This window comes from Trichomycterus rosablanca, chromosome 16 (assembly GCF_030014385.1).
Source record: "Trichomycterus rosablanca isolate fTriRos1 chromosome 16, fTriRos1.hap1, whole genome shotgun sequence".
Lineage (NCBI taxonomy): Eukaryota > Metazoa > Chordata > Actinopteri > Siluriformes > Trichomycteridae > Trichomycterus > Trichomycterus rosablanca.
Genome location: NC_086003.1, coordinates 24110879 through 24135709, shown reverse-complemented (window position 1 = coordinate 24135709; position 24831 = coordinate 24110879). Strand labels below are relative to the sequence as shown.

Genomic DNA, 24831 nt, shown 5'->3' with positions numbered 1-24831 from the left:
AAAGCTGATCTCAAATTATAACAGTTTCAAGCAATGTACAATTCCATGCATGTCTGAAATATTGTTTCTGTGTTTTTATGTCCCAGTTTGCACAGCTGTCTGTTTTTTGCTCATCACAGAAATAACAGCAAAATTAACTATCAAATTAGAAGCGCAAACTGTATTGCAATCCTCATCCTAAAATAACCTTAAGTATTAATATGCATACAGAAACACCCCTAGCTGTGAGTATGTAATAATATTCCTATAACAAAAACTAAAGTAAAAAAAAACAATAACGTCTCAACCATGCATGCATCATAACCTGAGAAATAGAATAATATAATCCCAAACTCATTTTCACCAAGTAACTCTCTACTAACAATGGTGCTACAAAATATATCCCGATAGCTTGTCTAAACCAGAAGATTTCAAACTGCTGCCTGTGGGGGACCTGCAGATGTACAGTAAATGTGGTGTGCATTCCATACTTAAGGCGTATTATTACTATAGATTTATGCATGTACACAGCACACAAGACTTGCTTTGTGCCGCAGCTGCTGCTCAGTCAATTGAAAAGACTGACGACCACTGGACAATACATACCTGGAGAGGTAAATACACCATTAAGAGCAATTTCATCACACAACTATAGTTTGATGATGCTGGTCAGGTTATATAGCATTCTGTAGCACAGTATTGCATCTTACGTCTCAGGAGAGGATCAATTGTGATGTCCTATAAATATTGCATTTACACCTATAAATATTTAGTTTCAACACTATCCGGCATGCATGACTCAAACATAATATACTTTTAATGAGCACTGACAACCAATAGTGGTAAAGCAATGCCAAGTATGAGCCACTAGTCCATGATAGCACAGAAAGCGGAATCAAGCAGGAAAAACTACTAGCTAAATGTTATTGTACCAAGCATTTTGCTAACTTTACCTTTTTTTTTTTGCTTATTGTTGAATTCTGAGATTAGTTTATGTATGTAACAACATTCTTGTTTTTAACATACACTATTACATAGCTCAGTTGATGGTGGGAAGACCTGTATACTACATGCTTTTCCAGCAAGCTAGCAGAAAAAGAAATTAAGCAGTGCACCCGAAAGCATTCTTTGAAACGTTTGTTCTCTTAAAAATGGCCAATAGAGCATTTAGGCCTAGACATAATAAATATACTGCAGCAACCTGGGGCGCACCAATCCCACTGTGCGATACAAATTTTCCTCTGTGCTTTAAGCAGCAGCAGATGCCCGGTAATGCAATCATAACTCATAAACCACATTTTCCTTAACGACACTGAATTTGCATCCCATGTTAATGTGCAAAAGCTGTGTTATGTCGATACCAGTATTAAACATGCTGGCGACATTAAAGAGGAAAGAAAAAAGGCATTATTCTCCCTAAAAGCAGATAAACCTATACAAGATACCAGTAAAGTAATTCAGTGGTCAAGCCAGCAAGGTAGAGCTTACAGCTGTAATTTTATGCAACAATATTAACCAGCCACGAAAATTTAACTGACAAATAAATTGGAATGCCAAGCTACCAGGCTGATCCCTAGCAGGTAACTTAAAAAGAAAATCACCAAAGACTTGAGTGTGCAAACCCCAAAGTATTCATCCTTTTAAGGGAAAAAGTGCTTAACATTTCATTTCTAATACACATTTCACACAAAGCTGTTTCCTTTTAAATGTAAATTGTCACACCAATGAACAAACAACTAACTGCTGACAAAAGTCAACGTGTTTAAATACATGAAACAAATTATACAAACTTATTACACACACATACCCAGAGAAACCAGAATGACATTTTAATGTGTGGTAACCTGATGCATAGTCTTAGGTCTTTCTAGAAAGAAGTACTGATCTAAAGCTGAATGCTAATGCGTCATGATTAGTGTTCTGCTGCAGTGCATTTCCAAGCAGAAACCCATGAAGTGTAGAGGAATAAATTAGCTTAATAATAGCCAAAAATTGGCAATAATTTCATGAATACCTTTCATTCACTTACGTGATCTATGAAGAATTAATAACTCAATTCCTGGGTTGCCTACTAGTATAAACATGGACAGTTAGTAACAAATATTCAGACATTTTTTTAAAATATCTATTCCAATCTATATGTTAGAGTGTTTATTAATTAACAATTGAATTAAATGTATTTTAATAATGAAGCAATTGTGGGGCAGTAATATAAATAAGAATAAACAAATAAATATAGATTGTTTTAGGTTTATTTCTAACTGAAAATGCAACAGAATGTTTGTTTACTAAGAATTGTCCAGATTAATATAAATCATTGTGTTTTAATACTGAGCAAATTGTGCTACAGGCAATAATTTTAATTAAAAACATTTTAATGTTAATGTTTTAATGTCACTTGTTGCACTCTGCTCTTATTAAGTTTGATGTTTGCTACTTCTAGGATAGCTCATTTTAAGTGCAGTTGATGTATTTAATTGATAAGAATAATGGTATGCATTTGCTGAAGAACCTCACTAGATTAGAATCCATCGCTGTAATCACTGTAAAATGTATATTCTGTTTACAAAAAAATTATAATCTGTTAACCTGCCATAGTAAAATACTTAATGACAGTGTGTGTGTGTGTGTGTGTATAAACTCACTTTGGACACAGGGCTTGAAGTCGGATTAATCAGAGGCCGTAGGGATGAGCTAATAGGAACAGTATTGTGGTTTAGCTAGAGGTGAATATTAAGATTAACATTGTGCATGCATTTAAAACCAAATATACTTTTTAAACCAAACTTTCCCAATAAACTGATGATCATGATGTTCAAATGTCCACCAGCAAATTCCAGTATTTCACCAAGATAGGTCACATTAAGCTGTATGTTGTGGTGCAGAAGATGTTTTGCTGCCAGCCGTCCATGTCGGCAGTGTGCCTGCAGCAAAGAGGCACTAAAAATGGCCATCACAGTGTAAGTGCACTGACTATTGTAGTGCAAAGGATCAATCAGACAGGTTTCTTCTGCCCAACAGAAGGCTACACATTGGAAAAAGTAGGATTGCTTTGAAGCTTCAGTTGAAGAGGATGGAGTCTGGGTCACGGTTGGCTATCTGGGCCATGTGCTTTAAAATGTCCTTCTTAGTGATAATACCCAGTAAACGCCTGTGGGAAAAAAAAAACAAAAAAAAAACATAAACACATCTTATCATAAGTATTTAGCCCATCCACATGGTCATGAATGTACACAAAATAATGAATAATCAAGTAGTAAAATGTATTTAGTTAGCAAAAATAACCAATATACAGATTTGACTTTAATGCATTAGTAAGTCATTGTTCATTTCATTTTCATTAACTGCTAACACTAGGCGCAAGGCAGGAATAATCTGGGCAGGGCACCAACCTATCGCAGGGCTTTGGCTATCCACCCACACACAGCCAATCATGTCTGTGTAGCCGTATGGCCGGTCGATAGTACTGCTAAGATTCGAACATGGTTCTCAGCTATATAAAAAAGGTTTATGTAAAAGGATACACAAAGCAGCACTATGGAGTCTGAGAAATGTAGTTGGTAGTACATAAAAAATGTATTGTATGTAATGTAAACAAACATTACATTATATAAAGTGCTACAGCAAATTCAACTAATTAATACATTTATTAAAAACACTCGACTCACTACTTGGCCTACATGTTTTTTCTCTGCTTGGAAGTAAATAGTACAGTTAAAAACATGTCTGAAAAATGTCTAAAACGTCTTACCCATTATGAGTAACGAGACACTGGCGGAGTCCCAGTTTGCGGAAGATGTCCACCACAATGTCCATAGCAGTGTGATCAGTAACAGTGAATGGGCTGAGGTCCATGATGCCACGTAGCTTCAGGGGAGGGGGAAGGTCAGGTGGTTGAGGGGGTGTGTACTCAGTAAAGAAAATCCTCGAGGTGCTGACCACGCCTTCCTGTCGCTTCCGAGCATTTTCTGCAGGAGTGGGAGGAGAAATGTTCAGAATCAAAGCAGGAAACAGCCCTCATCCCTCACTCACGATTAATTAGAATTACTGTTTTATGCATTAATGATGATATACTCTAAACAGAAGTCAAGATGAGGAGGTATTGTGAATGTATTTGGTGAAAAGTATGTGGTGAAAAGTATGTGGACAGCTGAAATTAGGACTTGAACCCTTAAATAATCTCTTATAATGCACAATAAGCCTTATCTTATAGTCTTCTATTATAATGCCCAATAAGATTGAAAATACACAGCAGAACATGTAAGAGCACTTTGTTAGAGGCATCATTACATTTTAAAAAGTCAACATTTGTCTTAGTTTAACTGTGTACTTTTATTTTCTCCAAGCTGATAAATTAATAAGGAAATTTAGACGTTCAGAGAAAGTTCCGTTTCAAACCTTTTACGGCTGTCAATATGAGACACAGGGGTTTTGTTAAAATGATTTTAATATACCACTACAGAGACACAATTTCAAGCACTGACTTAGTCAATGTCAAAATTACTTATGTTGCGGTACAACCAAAAACTTAATAGTTTTCAAATCTGTTTATGGCTCACCACAAGAGTGGTAGTAGTTATTTCAGCATGAAGGCCAATATCTAAGGCACCAAGGGACCCTCTTATTTGTGCATTTAGAAAACTATAGACAAAGACTTATTCAGAGTGTCAGGACAAAGACTGTGGCTTCTTCAACTCACCAATTGAAATAATGAGATCCCGGCGCAGCACAAAGCCCACCAGCCTCTGTGACTCATGAGAAACCACCACAGGAAAACCACTGTAGGACGTCTCAGCAATCAGAGTCTCTACTTCCTCTACACTCATACCATCCTGAGTAATGACTGACAATGGGGGGTCGCTACGGCGAGGCCGCATTACGTCCATTGCCAGCGTCTTGTGGCTGAACTCCTCCTTGGGCTCAAGGAATGGGTATCCGTTTAAACGGATGTGAGCCTCGTAGATGCCCTCTTTTCCCAGCGCATCTGCTACCCACTTACTGGTCATAGCGGCCGCCATTAAGGGCACAATATACTCCAAGCCCCCAGTCAGCTCAAACATGATGACCACCAGAGAGACTGTCATACGAGTTACTCCTCCTAAAGACACAGAGAGAGAGAGAGAGAGAGAGAGAGAGAGAGAGAGAGAGAGAGAGAGAGAGAGAACGTTTAAATTCTTAATTCTATTGTCTTCTTTTGGGAGCAGACATTTTTAATACTGCAAAAACAAGACCTGTGAATCAAGACCTACAAGTCATTCTGTCTTACCTAAGCAAGCTGCAGCACCCACCATGGCATAGAGACCAGGTGTGATGCAGTCTGCCCCAGGTGAGCACCAGCCCCTAAAAATGACCCAGTCATGGTTGTAATATGCCATCTGCTCCATGCCTACTCCCAGCAGCCTTCCTGCAATAGCCCCAACAGCCATACTTGGAATGAACAGCCCTGAGGGTACCTGCAAAAAAGGAGGCCAGAAAATAAATCAGAAAAAACACAGTATAACACAGAAATTATTTTGTGATGTACAAATCATACAGCTGTATTGCATTGTGAAAAAACTGTTTTTAAAAATTTGTCATTTTAAAAATGATTTTAGCCATTATTGTCTCACATTTCAAAACTGTGTTAAATCATATCTTAGTTCTCAGCAGTGGTGGACTAGCGCCTGAAATGTATGCTTTAAACGCTTAAATGTGTAAATTAGCAGCATCTTCACTTTGCTTAACAACCCATTGTTAAAGTGATTTACCAATGATTCACTTAACTGATTCACATGACTCACTGGCTACTGGCTCCTTCCTGTCTTACTCATTCTAATTCTGACATTTTTCTATTCAGGTTTAGTTTAAGATGAGATGATGGGATGCGTTCACCCATGATAACTTTATTATGTTATCACATTCAACATAACATGATGATTGCACTTTTATTGCTTCTAGTCCACAAAGATAAACAGTTAAGTTTAAATAATTCACACCTAGTATCTAGCACTAAGATATTAAAGTCACCATGTCATTTGGACAAACAGTTTTGAAACTAGGTTTTGTGGTTTTTCAGAAGTATAGAAACACTCCAGGTATCACTATACATACTATTTATGTGCTTGCAGCCCCATATTTATCAATCCTAACTAGGGATATAACGATACACTCTACCCACGATACGATGCGATTCTTGATACTGGGTTCACGATACGATTTTTTCCCGATTTTTTTTTTTATTGAAGACAAATGATGACAAAGTTTTCTTTTATTATTTCTCTTAAAAAAATAAAATAAAATACTGTATTTGTGATCATCTTTAATTTGTCTAAATAATAAATGCCCTTTTATTTCTGAGGTAGGTACAAACTATGCAAAACAATTTTGAATTAAGCCCAATTTGGCTGAAAACCCCCGAATTTGGCAACCAGGCGTATTGCGCCAGTGACGTCATCAAGGCGAGGTGTGTTGCGCCAGCGCCCTCTGCTGTTTAAAGTGAATATTGATTCACTTTACATGTGAAATCGTTACATCCCTAATCCTAACCTGTCACAGCGTTATTATTATTACAGATGTTTTCCTGTCACATTATTATCCAAATACACAAAGTTGAATCAGTTCATCTGGACAACTTTGTGGATTTGTGTACCTGGATTATTAAGCATGCATTAACAGATATTATCCAAATAATTACTCACAGGAACAGAAGGCTTTTTTGACAGTGTCTCTGAACTGTCTTTATGTTTGAAATAGCTTGCCTCAGTAATTGTTTTATTCGGTGATGTATTGCTTTTGTACTATAGTAGGTCTCAACCAACAATTTAGCAAATCATTGTAACATTTAATACCCAGCTAAATAAGCAAGTGTAAAAAAAAAAAGGCTTTTCATGGAGTCTAAATCTGAGCAGAAGACGCACCAGGAATGAGGAATTATTGAGGAACTGTTTGATGGTGGGTCGTGTTGGCTAGAAACTGCCTCATCTTAGTTTGTACTGTCATAACCGTAGCAATGTATTAAAGAGAATTATTAAATCTGTCAAACTATACTAGGACAATTAAAATAATCTATACATCTATTCCACCTAAATTAGTATCACTATTCTTTCAGAATAACTGAAAAAGTTTGAATAAAAATGCTTATTTCAACTGACCTTCATGCCAAAGGTGACCACAGTGATGAGCACCTTGAAGATGAGAGCCAGAGCCAGCTGCCACATGGCTGTGTAAACATCATGGCTAGCAGGTCGATCAGGTAGAGTGTTGCTGCTGCTCTTAATGTCACTCACATTAGCATAGTTACACAGCTGGGAGGAGTCCAGCAGGCCACAGTCATTAAACAGTTCAGAAATGAGCTCACTGGTGCTCATGCGGGTATAGCTGTTGGGGAACGCCAGCAAAGCTGTAAGTGCGGTCACCACCAGCACCTCCAGGACCGGGTAGTGGCCCAGACGAGTCGTCTTGCGGCGGCGACACCAGGCAATGTTGGCCCGGATGAAGAAGGCCCCCCAGATGCCCCCAAAGATGCCCAGCAGCACAAAGGGCACCAGCTCTACAAGGTGCCAGGGGGAGTGAAACTCCACATAGAACAGGACAAGCCGACTGTTCCCAAATGGGTTGATGGAGCGCAGAGTGAAGGCAGCCACGAGAGCAGCAAAGAAAGAGCGCCACAGTGTCTTTAAAGGGAAGTAGTAACTAACCTAGAGGAGAGATGTTCAAATGAAACAGTTACTATACAAAAGACAAATATCCATTCTGGCATAAGTGATCAAAACATTTAAAATCTATTTGAGGGGCAGTAAGAGGGGCAGAAATCTTCATCTTACAAAAACCAACTAAAAAGAATTAATTACCTCCTCCAGGCTGAAGAGAACCCCTCCGATAGGGGCACCAAAAGCTACAGAAACCCCCACTGCAGCTGCAGCAGAAAGCACCTGATGTATGGAGTAAAACATGAATTAGAGAAGCTTTTTTTTACCAATAAAGTTTCAACTATTAAAATCACAATCAGTTCTGTGGAGTTTAAGCCAAACTTCGCAGTGTTACTTTATAATGATAACGTATCTGCATGGTTGGCAGTTAGTCAGTCTATATTGTATGGTATGTCTGTTTGTTTTGGTACTTTGTACTATACATGGCTGCCAAATTAGGTATCCTGGAAGCAACAGACTTACAGTAGTGTTCAAAAAAATAGCAGTGACTTTAAAAAAGTGAATAAAGCACAAAATCATTATAATAACTTTAATTTCCATAAATGCAAACGCACTGAAAATACTCCACTTTCAATTCTAAATCAAAACATTAACTAAATGTAGCCAGTTTGTGTTAATCCTTTACAGAAAAAAAATAGCAGTGCCAGCATTTTTCTTTAAAAACTAAAAAAATTATCTATAACATGAAAAAATGTTTGAGGTTTCACTTTACTTTAAATTACTGAACTAATATTTAGTGGCATAACAATTGTTTCCGAGATCTGTGTTGCATGGAGTCGACCAACTTCTGGCACCTCTGAACAGGTATTCCAGTCCAGGATGATTAGACGACATTCCTCAGTTCTTCTGCAATTTTGGGTTTTGCCTCAAAAAAACGCGTTTCAGATATCAGAACACAAGTTCTCTCTGGGATTGAAGTCAGGGGATTGGGCTGGTCACTCTATTACCTTAATCTTGTTTGTCTGTAACCAAGATGTTTTTGTCATGTTGAAACACCCATTTTAAGGACATTTCTTCTTCGACATAGGGCAACATGATCTCCTCAAGTATTCTGATATATTTAATCTGATCCATTATCCCTCGTATGTGATAAACAGGCGTAACACCATGGTATGAAAAACATCCCCATATCATCATTTTGTACCACCATGCTTTACTGCCTTCACAGTGTACTGTGGCTTGAATTCAGTGCTTGGGGGTCGTCTGACATACTGTCTACGGCCACTTGACCCAAAAAGAACAATTTTGCTTTCATTAGTCCACAAATGTTGAGCCATTTCTCTTTGGAACAGTCAATGTGTTCCTTGGCAAATTTGAACCCATTCAGGACACGTCTTTTTCTTAACAACGGAACTTTGCAGGAGTTCTTGCTGGTAACTTGGCTTCACTTAATCATCTTCTGTACTCACTGGTAACTTCAGATGTTCCTTGATCTTTCTGGTGGTGATCATTGGCTGAGCCTTTGCCATTCTGGCTATTCTCTGATACATTCGAACAGTAGTTCCACTCTTCCTTCTGCGTCTTTCAGGTTTTGGTTGTCACTTTAAGGCATTTTAGCTGAGCAGCCAATAATTTGCTGCACTTCTCTGTATGTTTTTCCCTCTACAATCAACTTTTTAATCAAAGTACGCTGTTCATCAGAACAATGTCTGGAACAACCCATTTTACCCAATATTTCAAAAGGAAATGAGCTATGACCAACCTGTGCAACATTTGCCACCCTCCTACCTTAAATAAGGGCCAAAATTGACACCCGTTCTTCTGCAGAATGAATGACTTCACCAATTGAACTCCTCACTGTTATTATTTTGAACAACCCCCTTTCAATCAATGCTTCAATTACTCAGAATGAGTGGGATGCATGTCCTAATTGTTGGGTTTGTTTTGTTTTCATTACTCTACTACACTTTCAAGTGAATTTTTTGCTATGTAGAAATAGCATTTCTACTAAAAACAGTGATTTATCAGGGTAATGGTGTTGGACTGCTATTTTTTTTAACACTACTGTAGATAGATACAAATTATGTCACTGATGTAGATCTGTAGATTAACTGGTGCATAAAGTTTACCTAATTCAAATTTTGAAACAATTAATTTGATTTAAACACTGACAAAAAAGAAAACTATTTAATCTTAACTGAAAAAAATCATACAAAAAACAGATGATTAAAGTTACCCGGGGGCACTATAGCAATACTGTGCAACAAACAGATGACCTGCATATTTCACAACTCCCAAATTATTAAATGACAAAAATTATATAACTAGTTACTTCCTCAAAATCCCTGTCACTCACCTCTCGTCTTTTGGCCTCATTCTTTCGATATTTGGTGAAAAGATGGCAAAGTATGTTTCCACAGCAACAGGCTACATGGACCAGTGGACCCTCTTTGCCCAGACTAAGACCAGATGACACAGCTAGGACCAGAGTGATGGTCTTAATCATCAGGGTCCACTTACCAAGATAACCTCGAATGATGAATCCACTAAGAATGGTTTTAATCTGGGGATCATATTGAGAACACAAGTCTAATCCAAACATTTGTAGCTTTTACATGCAAATAATTGAGCCATTTCAGTCAAATCTAAGCAAAATTGTGAATAACAAACATGTGACTCTGTACTGCATAAACAAACATTGCTCACACTGTTACACGAACTATATAAGAAATAGGAATTACGTTTATTAACTGGTGGACTTACCTCAGGGATACCAGATCCACAGGCATAAGGGGCAAAGGCCCTGACTAGAGAAACTGCTAAGAAAGAGAAGAGCAAGGCCCAGCACACATACATCAAATAATTCATGATGTAAGCAAAGGGCCCATCATTGGAGCCAATCATGAGCTCAGCCCAGCTCTTCCATTGTGGACATTTGTCTCTCTCCTGGAATGTGGTCTCGTTGGAGTTCCAGCAACAGTGCTCATGATTAAACCAGAAGCCGTTAAGACAAACTCCCTCCTTCAGGTCTGTCATCCAGTGAGCCGAAATGTCAATTCCACCAGCCAGGGCACCTTCAAATTTATTAGAGAATGAAGCAAGAACATTCGTGATCAATCAGTGGGCAATTAATAAAAATGCAGTACAATCACAGAATGCAACAAGAATGGTGCTATTTTTCAAGACATTTTAGACAATTATATACTTCCAACAATCTGGAAATAGTTTGAGGAGAGCCCTTTGGGATGAACTAAAACAGAGACTGCAAACCAGACCCTCTTATTCAACATTAGTGCCTGACCTCACAATTGCTCTTTTGGATTAAAGGCTAAAAATTCACACAGACTAAGTCCAAAATCTTATAGAAAGCCTCCACATGAAAGTGGAAGATGTTATAGCTGCAAAGGGGGTCCAAATCCATATTAAAGCCAACAAAAAACTGACACCTGTCATTAACAATGCCTGATTTATATTACAGGTAACAAAAGGGCAACACATTACTTGAATCCACCATCATGACATGGTCATAAATGTCATATGATGATGTAAGTGGTCATAACAGTTCATGGTAAATATTATAACTGTGTTGCATGCTTTTGCTGTATGTTGAAATGACATACAGTGGGGCCAAAAAGTATTTAGTCAGCCACTGATTGTGCAAGTTCTCCTACTTAGAAAGATGAGAGAGGTCTGTAATTTTCATCATAGGTACACTTCAACTATGAGAGACAAAATGAGAAAAAAAAAAAATACAGGAAATCACATTGTAGGATTTTTAAAGAATTTATTTGTAAATTATGGTGGAAAATAAGTATTTGGTCAATAACAAAAGTTCAACTCAATACTTTGTAACATAACCTTTGTTGGCAATGACAGAGGTCAAACGTTTCCTGTAAGTCTTCGCCAGGTTTGCACACACTGTAGCTGGTATTTTGGCCCATTCCTCCATGCAGATCTCCTCTAGAGCAGTGATGTTTTGGGGCTGTCGCTGGGCAACACGGACTCCACAAATTTTCTATGGGGTTGAGGTCTGGAGACTGGCTAGGCCACTCCAGGAGCTTGAAATGCTTTTTACGGAGCCACTCCTTCGTTGCCAGAGCGGTGTGTTTGGGATCATTGTCATGCTGGAAGACCCAGCCACGTTCCATCTTCAATGCTCTCACTGATGGAAGGAGGTTTTGGCTTAAAATCTCACGATACATGGCCCCGTTCATTCTTCCCTTAACACGGATCAGTCGTCCTGTCCCCTTTGCAGAAAAACAGCCCTAAAGCATGATGTTTCCACCACCATGCTTCACAGTAGGTATGGTGTTTACTCAGCATTCTTCTTCCTCCAAACACGACGAGTTGAGTTTTTACCAAAAAGTTCCATTTTGGTTTCATCTGACCACATGATATTCTCCCAATCCTCTTCTGGATCATCCATATGCTCTCTGGCAAACTTCAGACGGGCCTGGACACGTACTGGCTTAAGCAGGGGGACACGCCTGGCACTGCAGGATTTGAGTCCCTCTCGGCGTAGTGTGTTACTGATGGTAGCCTTTGTTACTTTGGTCCCAGCTCTCTGCAGGTCATTCATCAGGTCCCTCTGTGTAGTTCTGGGATATTTTGCTCACCGTTCTCATGATCATTTTGACCCCACGGGATGAGATCTTGACCCCAAGGGAGATTATCAATGGTCTTGTATGTCTTCCATTTTCTTACAATTGTTCCCACAGTTGATTTATTCACACCAACCTGCTTACCTATTGTAGATTCACTCTTCCCAGCCTGGTGCAGGTCTACAATTTTTTTCCTGGTGTCCTTCGACAGCTCTTTGGTCTTGGCCATGGTTGAGTTTGGAGTCTGACTGTTTGAGGCTGTGGACAGGTGTCTTTTATACAGATAACGAGGTCAAACAGGTGCCATTAATACAGGTAACGAGTGGAGGACAGAAGAGCTTCTTAAAGAAGAAGTTACAGGTCTGTGAGAGCCAGAAATCTTGCTTGTTTGTTATTGACCAAATACTTATTTTCCACCATAATTTACAAATAAATTCTTTAAAAATCCTACAATGTGACTTCCTGGATTTTTTTTTCTTATTTTGTCTCTCATAGTTGAAGTGTACCTATGATGAAAATTACAGACCTCTCTCATCTTTCTAAGTAGGAGAACCTGCACAATCAGTGGCTGACTAAATACTTTTTGGCCCCACTGTAACTGTAGTGCCATTTGCATCAGATTATTTTACACAGTGGTCAGTGTTAACACAGTGCAGTAAACTTGAAAGGAAATTACACCTTTTGTTACATCTAGACACTGTAAATGACAAAATGAGAATTACTAACCTGACATCAGTCCCACAAGTAGCATAAGGAGCCAACCGGAGAAGGCATCACCAATGCTCTTTACTAAAGCCCAGGAAGAAACTTTACGCTGACTGTTAATCTGTGAAATAATGAAATGCACAATTAGAACATTTAAAACAATCTACTGAATTATCCCAGGATGTCCAGACTTATACACAAGAGACAAATGTGAATGAGAAATGTATTCCAACAAAGCCAGTTTTACCATTAAATCATTTAGTCCTGCAGAAAACTACATTCTTGTTTGATGAAACAAAAAAAAACTGGCCTGGAATATTTAACTGAAGCATAGTTCAAACAACCTCTCTGTGACGGTCCCGGTCCTTGGACTTCTCTCGCACCCAGTCAATAGTGTTAAAGTCCTCATAAGTGCCCACTCCAGGTACTGGTTCATCCAAAAGGTCCATCAGCTTTGGGATGCCATTTAGTCCATTCCCAGTCCCACCTGCACATTGTAAAAAGCTTTAGGTCATTAAGTTGTACCACAGTGTTGGTTTTTTTTTTATTCTGTACTTTTTAAGGAAATTAAAAAAAAATGGAAATGCTAATAATGTCACACTGATTTAATATCTTTAGTTTGTTTTCACCCCATTTCAACAAACCAGTCACAAAAGACATTGTACCAGTATGTACATACCTGCACTAAATATATTAGTAAAAGGTTTATTAAAATTGCACATTTGGTTACTTTTAATTAATTAAATTTTGTTTTTTTTCATCCATAAACATTGAAGTGTAAAATTACCCAGAGGTGTCGTTTCATGGTTTCGCGAAAAAAAAAAAAAAAAATCAATCTCATGTACACAGTTTAACCTTACCCCAACAGTGTTTAACCAGCCATGGCATTATTGGTGTCCAGTCAGGGTTACGTTGCCACAGAGTAAGCCCTGAATGCTAAAACCTAATAGCAATCTAGCATTCTGCACAAGCTAATAAAGAGAACTGCTTGAAGTCACAGCACAAACACACAGGTTGAAGTGTACTAAAAAGCATGAAGTTATGCAGATGACAGTTGACTTTGAACTTTAATCTGTAAAAACAGCTTAGCCAAGCAACTTCACAGAATTGTGGCCTCATAGCTTCAACGCTCAATAACAAGCTTTTACCATATAAATATGCATTAGGTGACTAAAAAAGCAGTAATCACTGAAGAGCTTAGTTAAAATATGATGCCTACACATAAATACATTAAAAAATTTGGATCCTCACATGTCTATCAAATTTTAGTGTGAGTGGCAGTTAATATGGTAAAATGACCATCTATCTCACACATGTACCTGCTTATCTAGACATAAATGCATAAATTTTACATTTTAACCAATATTAATTTTAAACTTTAAAAAATCCAGGAAGCTTTGCATGACAGCAAACCAGACTAAACAAAAAGAGAAACCTGGCAGGTTGCTAAATTAAGTGAATATAACTTTTAAGCACAACCTAAGACATCAAAAGTGTATAATAACACTATTTTACATGTGCTGAGATATTATTTTGCAGAATTACATGGTATGTGATTTTGGATAAAGGCTGTGTGTACGCCTTCAACCATTTCAGTTGACAATTAAGACTGTAAGTGACTGTGATTAACAATGTCATTTTCTTTATTCCATTTAAACCATATTATATTACGAACCGTGAAATGCCTATAAAAACAGAACGTTTTCATTAGTGCATCTACATTCATATTTGTGGCATTCAATTGAATGTAAGGGGCATTGCTCAGGGGCCCAACAATGGCAACTTGGTGATAATGGGGACTGAACCAGCAATCTTCTGATTACTGGTCCAGTACCTTAACCACTGTCCTACCACTGTATTTCTTCAGTATTTACCTGATCCGGAGTCCCGATCTAAAGGGGGCACATCATCAGTGGTCGAGAAATCTAGAGTGGCTCCAGCAATCTCCACCAGATCCTCATCACTGCTAGTAGTCCTTTGAAGGCCAGCAAAGTCTTCACTGCTGTAGCTCTCCATGCTTTCTCACGGTGATGAGGTCAAAGCACTGCCCTGTGATCAGAACCAAATCAGCTGAGTCAATAATAAATGAGTTTGATCATATATAAACCCATTTTAATAGTGAACTACAAATGCTTATAAAAGTTGATATGAAATCCGTCCTCTTCTGTTGTACAAGTACTTATTTCAAAACGTATTTCTATTAGCAACTGATTACATGTTCAAACTAGAGATGTCCAGACATGACTGTTGTTAAGAGGTTTTATAGTTTTGATACTTTAATTTTGACCCATTCCTCTTGACAAACTTCAAGTCTTTATTTTTCCAAGGTTACAAGGATCCCACTGATGTACCTGCATTTTCAAAATTTCAGACACATTTTGAATAAATACACACATTTTCAATAAAATTAATGTCTTTTTTTTTTTTTTTAAAGAAACCAGCCTTAATTTATTTTGGCTTTATTTTTTGGCTTCATCCCATATTTAGGTGTTTGGCAGAGGAGATTAATTTATGCTGTAACATGTCTCAGTAAATCACGCCTCTGTTTTTTTTTTTTTCTTTGATGAAGTGTAACAAAGCAGCTCCGTATTATGATCCTCCATAATTTACTGTGGTTACGGGAATCATGTGCAACCCCGAAATTTTCCAAACAGTAGTCTAGTGGGTAGAGCTTTGGGCTATCAACCGGAAGATTGGCGGTTCAAATCCAGGCTCTGCTATGCAGCCACTGTTGGGTCCTTGAGCAAGGCCCTTAAGCCTCTCTGCTCCAGGGGCGCCATACAATGGCTGACCCTGTGCTCTGACCTCAGCTTCCAAACAAGCTGGGATAAGCAAAGAAAGAATTTCATTGTGTTGTACAACTGTATAAGTATAAATGACAAATAAAGTCTATCTATCTATCTATCTATCTATCTATCTATCTATCTATCTATCTATCTATCTATCTATCTATCTATCTATCTATCTATCTATCTATCTATCTATCTATCTATCTATCTATCTATCTATCTATCTATCTATCTATCTATCTATCTATCTATAAACATGCAGTGCTGAATTACTGCCAAAGAGTTTAATTTTTACTTTATCGTACCATTGTTCTGATTTATCTATGATCTTTTACACATTTTAAGCAGGAATCTCAATAGTATGTTTTTGCAAATAGTCTTTAAGTGAGGAGTAGGAATGAAGAAACTTGCAAAGAGGCTTACTGTCCACTCTGCGACTGTTATTCCTGCTACTTTCAGATCATCCTGCAATGATTTCATGTGACTGCAGAGTTCTTTACATTAGTGTAAGTGCATGTTATGAAAAAAACGTTTGGTGGCTTATGACTTTTCTCTAACAAGATATTTAATAAATATAAATAATTGATTCTTCTCAGGTTTTGTACACAGCACGTAATTATTAAGCTATGCTAAGCTATTTTAATAAAACGAAGAAGGTAATGGATCTGGCACCCGCATACAATCACAACCTGTCAATCAGCAAAACAATGTAGTTTAATCTCATTAATCCAGACTAGCCTCGCCGCTAGAGGTAGTGTAGCTAGCAACTTCTCTGTCATTCTAACATAACAACAAAAATACCCCACACACACACAACATTAAACAAAATTAACAACTATATATACATTCTTTATGTTCCTAACTTGTTTCAGTCTGATAAGCTCAACTGGAAAAGCTACAAACTCCTCACAGCTAGCAAATGATTAAATAAACACTGAAGCTAACGCTACAGTACGAGCTAACTCTACAGAATATAAATACTTATAAAGAAATAAAGAGTTCATACCATTGACTTGAGCTCTTTCTGAGTGTTTCCTCCTCACAAGCTGTTTAACATGTTACATATTGTGCACATAAAGCATTAGTGTAGTAATTAAACTGGTTAAATATTAGCTCTGTACCTGTGCTACGCTGCACTGGTGTTTATCACCAGCAGCCAGACTTGCATTTTCTATAAGGCGTGAATAGTCGAGTGACGATACAAGGATAAACAAATCGGTTATCGGTCTCGCCCTACTTCAGAATCAGAATGAAACTTTATTGGCCAAGTATGCTCACACATACAAGGAATTTGACTTTGGTTATACTGATGCTAGCAGTGCAAGATAAATACAATAAACAAACAAACAAACACACACACACACACACACACACACACACACACACACACACACACACACACACACACACACACACACACACACACTCTCTCTCTCTCTCTCTCTCTCTCTCTCTAACACAAACTTCACACATTCATACCTGTAAATAATTAGCATGTGTAATTCACATTATGGGTTAAAGGTGCAGAATTCTGTGCAGTATAAAAACTATAGATATATATTATATATAAATGAGAAATGAAATGAATGTGAAAGACCAGTGTAAGCAGGGTTGCGAGTCATTATATAAGTCATATAGGTCATTGCAGATGAGCAAGTGTCCCAAAGATTAACAGTTCTGTAGTGTTTAATTGTTCATGAGCACAATGGAGTGTGGAAAAAAGCTTCTTGTAGCCTGGTTGTTCTGGTCTTTATGTGGCTGAAGCGTCGGCCTGATGGAAGGCGCCGAAACAGGTTATGGCCAGGGTGAGATGGGTCAATGATGATTTTCCCTGCGCGCTTCCTTGTTCTGGAGGCATGCAGGTCCAGCAGTGTGGGCAGCTTTACACCAATGAATACTGTAGTGTCAAACAGTTGAGGGACATGTTTTATTTTTAATAATCTTTCAGAGGTTTATTAAATACAAAACTTACACAATGTATTTACAAGGAAAAAAACTCTTATATGGGGATGACGATTCAGAACAATCAGATAATCACAACAATGGGAATAATTTAGTTTATCATGTTTCAAAAAGAGGTTGTTTATTTATTAGGATTTTAATGTTTTACACCCTTTGGTTACATTCATGACAGAAACGGTAGTTACTCATTACACAAGATTCATCAGTTCACAAGTTTAATGTCATTCACAGTCATGGACAATTTTGTATCTCCAATTCACCTCACTTGCATATCTTTAGACTGTGAGAGGACACCCACACAGACACGGGGAGAACATGCAAACTCCACACAGAAAGGACCCGTACCACCCCACCTTGGGGTTAAACCCAGGACCTTCTCTCTGTGAGGGAACAGTGCTACTTACTAAGCCACCGTGCCACCGAAAAAGGGGTTGTGTGTATACACCATATTGACTGTAAAGTATAAGAGTTTAATTATCAGCTGCATCTATGCAACCATTACATGTTACTGAAGGAAAAGATTACAGCTAATTTTAATCTAAACGGCCAGAAAATAAATCTGTACATTTCTACAATATAATGACCTAAAAAGGTGACTTAAGAGGCGCCCAGGTGGATATTCCGCTAGCACACCAGCACCGAGTTTCTGAACTCCTCTGTCCGAAACTCGGTGTTGCCACTGGTCGGCTGGGCACCATCTGACGGGCTTAATTGGGAGTGCCTGCAGCAGATACTTATTTATTGCGCCACCGTATCTGCAGCATGGGGGCCGGACTATGTGTGGGTGGTTTGGTATTCATATGCTGTGTGAAAGGACCCTGATTGGTGGAAGAGACGCCTGTGCATAAAGCAGGGGCGAGAAAAGAAGGGCTGTGCACGTGTCGGAAGAGGTGTGTACAGTGACGTGCTCTCCTGGGATACAATCTGGTATCTCTTAGCAGCAGAAGACAAAATTGAGTGCGCTGAATCGGGAGGAAAATGGGGAGAAAATGCATAAAAAAAAGTGACTTAAAACCACTAAAGGACCTTTTTACCTTTGTAAATTTAAAGATAATCTGGCATAGGAAATAGGTTAAACTGAACCAGTGCACTCCCCTCCTGCAAATATATTAAGAGATTATTCCTAGGGTAGAATATGTGATATATTACAAAAAAAATAGCTTAAGTTTACAAAGATTGCACGTTATGCATTGCATTCTTATTCCAGTAATGCAGATACTGTGTTTAAATTGAATGTGTTATTAAAAGCATAGATATTAAACACAGAACAAATTTCATCTGATTATCTTGTTCTGCATAATAAAACATTGTATATGTTCTAAAATCTTCAGTACTGATCATTTAAAAAAGAGATATGTGTGATCAAAGTGCTACCTGTTAATACATGATGGGACATAGTACAGTTCTCAGACCCAGGCAAAACGGACCGCAGGTTTCTTACAAGTGCACAGATCCTGGCCAAAGTACAGTAGTTACACACAGAACACACACACACACTCACACCAGATACACACAAACATATACACATACTAGAATGCTCTCAGATTTTTTTGTCTTATAAAGACATAATCTGGAACCCTGAAGATAAAAACTGAGGTAGCTGTATGCAAAGCATACAAACACACTCATGATCTCTCTTTATCTCTCTCTCTCTCTCTCTCTCACACACACACACACCTTGAACATGAACATTTCACAGAAATGTTAAGGGTACTGACGAGGGTCACTGAAGTGGTGCCATCACTAAGTCCTTGACCACTGATATTATTTGGCACAGACCTAGATGATGAAACTGGACATAATCTGCTCCTAAATGCTTCCATCTGTAGATTCCTGTTTAAATTACACACAGTTACAAAACAATCTAAGAATTATAAGAATTCTATTAGCCCCAAAAAGTGAAATGTGTAATTTAACCAGTCTTTTACCTACCCAAAATATTGTCTATTAAGATCAGTTTGGTGTCTGATGTTCCTTCAATAAAAATCAACAAACTAATTAAAATAGCCTGGATATGTGCTGTCTGAACTGAAACGTCAGTTGTCAGCCAGGCCCTTTGCACTTTTTAAAAGCGCCTCTCCCATACTATGAAGCCATGCTGTAAATATGTGCAGAATGTGGCTTGACATTGACTTGATGAATCATGACAGCATGTTTTGTTTCAAAGGTCATATGTAACACTCAGCATTACAGGTGTGCAAGGTATCAATGCCACTGAACTGTAAGCAGCATTTAAACTTGAACTGGTAACAATCTAGATAGTTTTTTCCTCTTTGGCAGGAGAACACAACAGTTTGAAGGCTGGACTCGTCAGACTACAGTGCATATTTTCTGAGCTTGAGCTTAGAGTAGTTGGCTGCATTTCTGAATGTACTTGAAATATGGCTTTCATTTTGCATAGTGTAGTCTTGCATTTGTAGGTGCAGCAACTTAGGTTTTGCCCTTTATGAATAGAGATTTTTTTTTATTCTTTAAATTTATTAATAATGTTATGGACTGTAGATGGTAAAAATCCACAATCCCCAAAAAGTGGCAATTAACAACCCATCCTTGCTTAGAAAAAACAAGCATTTTATTTATGCTCTTTCATGTAAGCATCACCTGCATAAAGTTCCAAAAGATGTGTTTTTAATCATTCCACAAACTTCCCTGCTAATATGCTGCCCCTGTTTCAACTTTTTAAACCAGTAATTAAAGTATATTTACAAAAAAATAATAAACATGATAAGGTAAAACAATAAATATTTCTTCTTTGTGCTGTTTTAATTAAATACCTGTATACACCTAAATTAATGCTGTATGCAGAAAGATAATAAAATGTAAGAAAAAGGCATCAATCTGAGACCACAAAGAAATGAAGCACAAAATACTACCAATACCCAATATTGGGCTGAAAATAGGTGAAAGGGAACAAAAAGCATTTGAAACGATTGACCTCTCTGGATTTGGTCACCCACTTACCTTCTCTCTGCTGTTTGAGTTGTAGTGAACTGGGTGACACTCCATGTATACAGTACAATCACGGTACATAAATAAATCTGCCATTATTAAATATATATAATTTTTTATTTCAATGGTGTTTATAAAATTAATAGCTAAATTAAATAAGCCCAGCAAATGAGTCGGTTATAAAGCACTGCATTAATATATCAGAGTCAATAAAAATAAAAGGTACACAATCTAAATCTAAAGTCAATAGACAAATAGATGTTGACATGACTTTGGTGTAACAAAATAGAACATCATATTCTGCCACAGCACATTTTGACTTTGTTTGGAATTGGACCATTGCAACACTTTATTTCAGAGTTTTGTCTTTTATCATCAAACAGACAGATTCCAGAGAGCTTTTGTCTGTTTATTTTGTTACAAAATCACAAAAGTGAAAAGACAAAGGGTAATGTGAGTAAAAATTAGATAATACTTTTTAAATTGTCTATTACAAAAAGTTTAATAAAATGATCTCTAACAAACAATTACAAGCATTTAAAAACATGTATTTCTTTTAAAATAGATAGATCACTTTATTTATTCCAGCAGCTCACATACAGTGTCACATACAGTTTGTTCATTCATGTATTCATTCATTTATCTTCAGTAATGGAGTCCAATCATGCTTAATTTATGGGTTCATTACAATGTTATTATCTTCAGATACTGATTTATTCTGATCAGGCCACCTATCTGAAAATACTGTGTGAAAGGTAGAAATACACCACAGACGGGCAAATCTGTATCAGGGCATCTCTCACTTACACACTCAGCAGATGGGCATGTTTTTAGATGGTGGGAGAAAAATAACTGAAGAAAGTACCTGGAGGAATCACACATGCACATGGGAAGAACACCAGACCCTTACTGACAGTGACTGGGCGTATAGGTTAAGCTCATGTTCCAAGGACCCTGGAGATAAGTGACACTTACAATACTTGGCATGCTGTCACATTATGTATACAGGATTAATAAACTAATTCCATGTTATTGTCGAGCACTTTTACTTTATTTGGCCACGTTAGAGAAATGTGTAAAATTAAGTCAGTTGTTTGGTAGGGTAGTGCACTGGTAGTTTTTTATATACTGTGGAACATATGAGGATACACAATATACTGTAATAATTTGGCACATACACTTGTAAAGAAACTTGTAAAGAAACATCCATGTCAAATATCAGTGATTTCTGCAACTGATCATTTTCTGTGACTAAAAAGAACAAACTAGTAAAGCAGAAAGGAAGAGACACCTTCTTTAAGAAATGTAAGAGTTTGGTGTTCATAAACTTTTGGGCACATAGTGCATGCTTCAATTTCGTTTTGGCCTTATTTAAATTTTACCAACATGTTCTGATATGTTTCTAAATATACATTTCACAGTATGCCCCAAAGAACAGTTTACAAGAATGCGATAGCTGCCAGGTTAAAGCTTATCTCACCTATCAAATATTTGACATTGGTGATTTCACTCAGGCCATGAGAGCGAACGTGGGCTATAAAAGGAGAGTAAAGCGGAGTAGTTCTCAAGTTTTACTTCAGTCCAGCACCAGCTTTAAGCACATCAACCTGGATAAAGAACTGCCTTCAACATGCAGCACTACAGCAAAACAGCACTTATATTCTGCCTTCTGGCTTTGATTTTTACAACACAGCAGGTACAGTCACAGCTATTTTGTTTTAATTAGAATTTTTCTTTATTAACACAGTTATTTATAATTATTGAGTTTACAGTTGAAGTAACATGTTGCAGTTACATGAAACATGCATTTATAAGTAACATGAACTGCATTTCATGCCAGTTTGAGAATTTTAATTATTTATTCAACTGTTCCTTTGTGATTTTAAGACTGGAACACATACATCTTTTTGTGCAATATCTAAAATTGTAATGTTCTAATTTCTTTTAAGTAATTATGATTGACTATAGACAGAATTCTTTTTCTGCCGTTATAAATAAGTGTAGTCCATATTAAAATCACATAAAACATGTCCTTTTTTCAAATGAAGGCAGAAAACACAGACTGTCAACTAAAGGTAATCGGAATTTTATTGCATGCAGTCTGATGGAATCCACTTACAGCAAAAACAAGTCTGCTTTTAATTAGAATCTGCTGAAGGCAGTCAAACAAGCTTTTTATTGGCAAAGTTTCTGCTCCAAATTTGGCACATTTAAGCTCAGCCTAATATTACTTGATTATTATTAATAATAATCAGCTTAATATTGTTGCTGGCACAAAGACAAAGCATTTTTTTGCGTCTTGGAAGAAACAATATGTCTTTAAATCATTTTACCACAGATACATACAGTTGCAGAATTGACTTTGGACTTTGCATGGCTACACATTATGCAGGTTCTGGCTTCAAATCAGTACAATATAACCTGTCAGTCATTTGAAACTTAGCTGAAATTAACTTTGCATTTCAGGCCTTCAGTGCGCCAGCACTAATTCTGAAAGAGACACCAGATCTGCAGCAGTCAGACAGATCTACAGTTCTGCGCCGCGCAGCTCGTATGTCCCCACTTTGGAGGATTTTGGCGAGTAAACCACAAGGTGCCTACTGTCATGATCATATCGAGTGTTCCACCAGACTCTGCAGGTAAAGATACTTACACCTACAGAGACATGCATGTAACAACTGGAGTAATATTCAAAATGAATTCTTGAAAAGTTATTTTATTGTATTTTTATTGTACTGTAAGAATGCAGAATGATTTAACTAGGGCATCCTAATTACACACCACTGATTATGAAAAATTGATGGTGACTTTTTGTGCTCATAAAAATTAGGCTACTTTGACGTCACATATTACAAAGTATGGAACAGTGGTCTACCTTTCAAGGCCCTGTCAGCTTATGAATAAAAAAAGCATGAAAGGTCTGTCATGAATTGGCAGCTGCTGAAACTTTAGTGTGACTGTTCACAAGTAAGCTACACATTACCATAAACTTAGTGGTTGCTGTACAAAAAAAGCCCCTGCTTTAAAATGTGCAGCTTAAAAGACTGACTAAGGTGAAAGATTGATTTTGCTGATTACATAAACACACAAAAAACCAGGGTCAGAGGCAGCCTTCTTAAAAATAAAGTTATTTTGGAATATAAAAGTTCATTTGTGTTAAAATGAGAGTTGGTGACACTAAAGGCAGCAAAACTAAGGGCAATTGAACACGAAGATCAATTATTGTTTTATTGTTTTATGAATTATGTTTGTTGTTCACAGGAATGGATTTTGCTCTTTTGATGTTCCTGTTCACTCATAGATCTGAAGATGTCACTCATTTAAGAGGTTACAAGAATTATACAATCACATCCCTACATCAACAACAATATAAACGTATAACATAGCACAAGGTAGCACAGCTGTTAGAGTGGGTGCTGGACAAATGAGTAAATAAGAAAACAATATAGCAAATATGTATATAAAATAATTTTAGAATGCTTATAATGAACTTAAGAGCCCAAATGTGACATTTGTGTTTAAATGTATTAACTGCTTCCAGACATTGTTATATATTTACAAATGAACCCTGCAATATTTAAATATACTAAAAACTATACAGTTACAAATATTTCATATCTGAATATATAGTGTATAAATATATTTATGAAATTATTTGAACAACACAACTATCCAAAAATGGATTTTTTTTTAATTTGCATTTGTTATCAGCATTTTGTGAATTAATGTATTTTTTTTTGTAAATGCTCATGTAGTTTTCATCAATAATCCAGCCAACCAAATGTTACACTTGCCACATTTTATACCTCTTTATGTTTTTTTTTTATTATTATTATACAGAGTATCACATGCTTTCATTTTTGTACTGTACCTAATATGAATCAAGTGTAACACACGAGTGTTTTTGATATGTTATGTGACCCTTGAGGTAATAAATTATTTTCTAAAGACTTACTGTAAAAATCTATAGTACTGTTAAAGGCCTGCTGTGTGTACAGTATGCAAACAACCTGTTTTGATTACATTTCAAATAAAAATGTAGAAATGTCTTTTCTCCCTGTTGCCTTGACACAATCAAAGTTTTATACTAGCAGTTGTTCTAAAAGATATACATTCGAAAGAAAATGTGAAAAAAAAATTAAATGTACACAATTTTTCCATAGGGTGGCACAGTGGCTCGGTGAGTAGTACTGTCACCTCACAGCTAGAGTCCTGGGT

The 24831-nt window shown here is 37.1% G+C and overlaps 2 protein-coding genes across 3 annotated transcripts; one reads left to right on the top strand and one right to left on the bottom strand.

The window, feature by feature from the left end:
• Window positions 1-1487: 1487 nt before the first annotated feature.
• On the bottom strand, window positions 1488-14815 carry clcn5a (chloride channel, voltage-sensitive 5a). The gene is made up of 11 exons (XM_063011030.1): window positions 14788-14815; window positions 13258-13400; window positions 12935-13034; window positions 10371-10681; window positions 9964-10170; window positions 7809-7889; window positions 7110-7655; window positions 5246-5432; window positions 4679-5077; window positions 3731-3947; window positions 1488-3130 (listed from the first exon to the last, which is right to left on the bottom strand). The coding sequence occupies exons 2-11, from the start codon at window positions 13360-13362 to the stop codon at window positions 3040-3042; spliced, it is 2244 nt and encodes a 747-aa protein (XP_062867100.1). The 5' UTR covers window positions 13363-13400; window positions 14788-14815; the 3' UTR covers window positions 1488-3039.
• A 7363-nt stretch (window positions 14816-22178) lies between these two features.
• si:dkey-22f5.9 (liver-expressed antimicrobial peptide 2-like) lies at window positions 22179-24662 on the top strand. 2 transcript variants are annotated; one of them, XM_063011622.1, is made up of 4 exons: window positions 22179-22309; window positions 22662-22688; window positions 23080-23252; window positions 23875-24662. In XM_063011622.1, the coding sequence occupies exons 1-4, from the start codon at window positions 22244-22246 to the stop codon at window positions 23912-23914; spliced, it is 306 nt and encodes a 101-aa protein (XP_062867692.1). In that variant the 5' UTR covers window positions 22179-22243; the 3' UTR covers window positions 23915-24662. The 2 variants fall into 2 exon arrangements, with proteins under 2 accessions (XP_062867692.1, XP_062867693.1); XM_063011623.1 differs by lacking the exon at window positions 22662-22688 and having other exon boundaries at window positions 22181-22309.
• The last annotated feature ends 169 nt before the right edge of the window (window positions 24663-24831 follow it).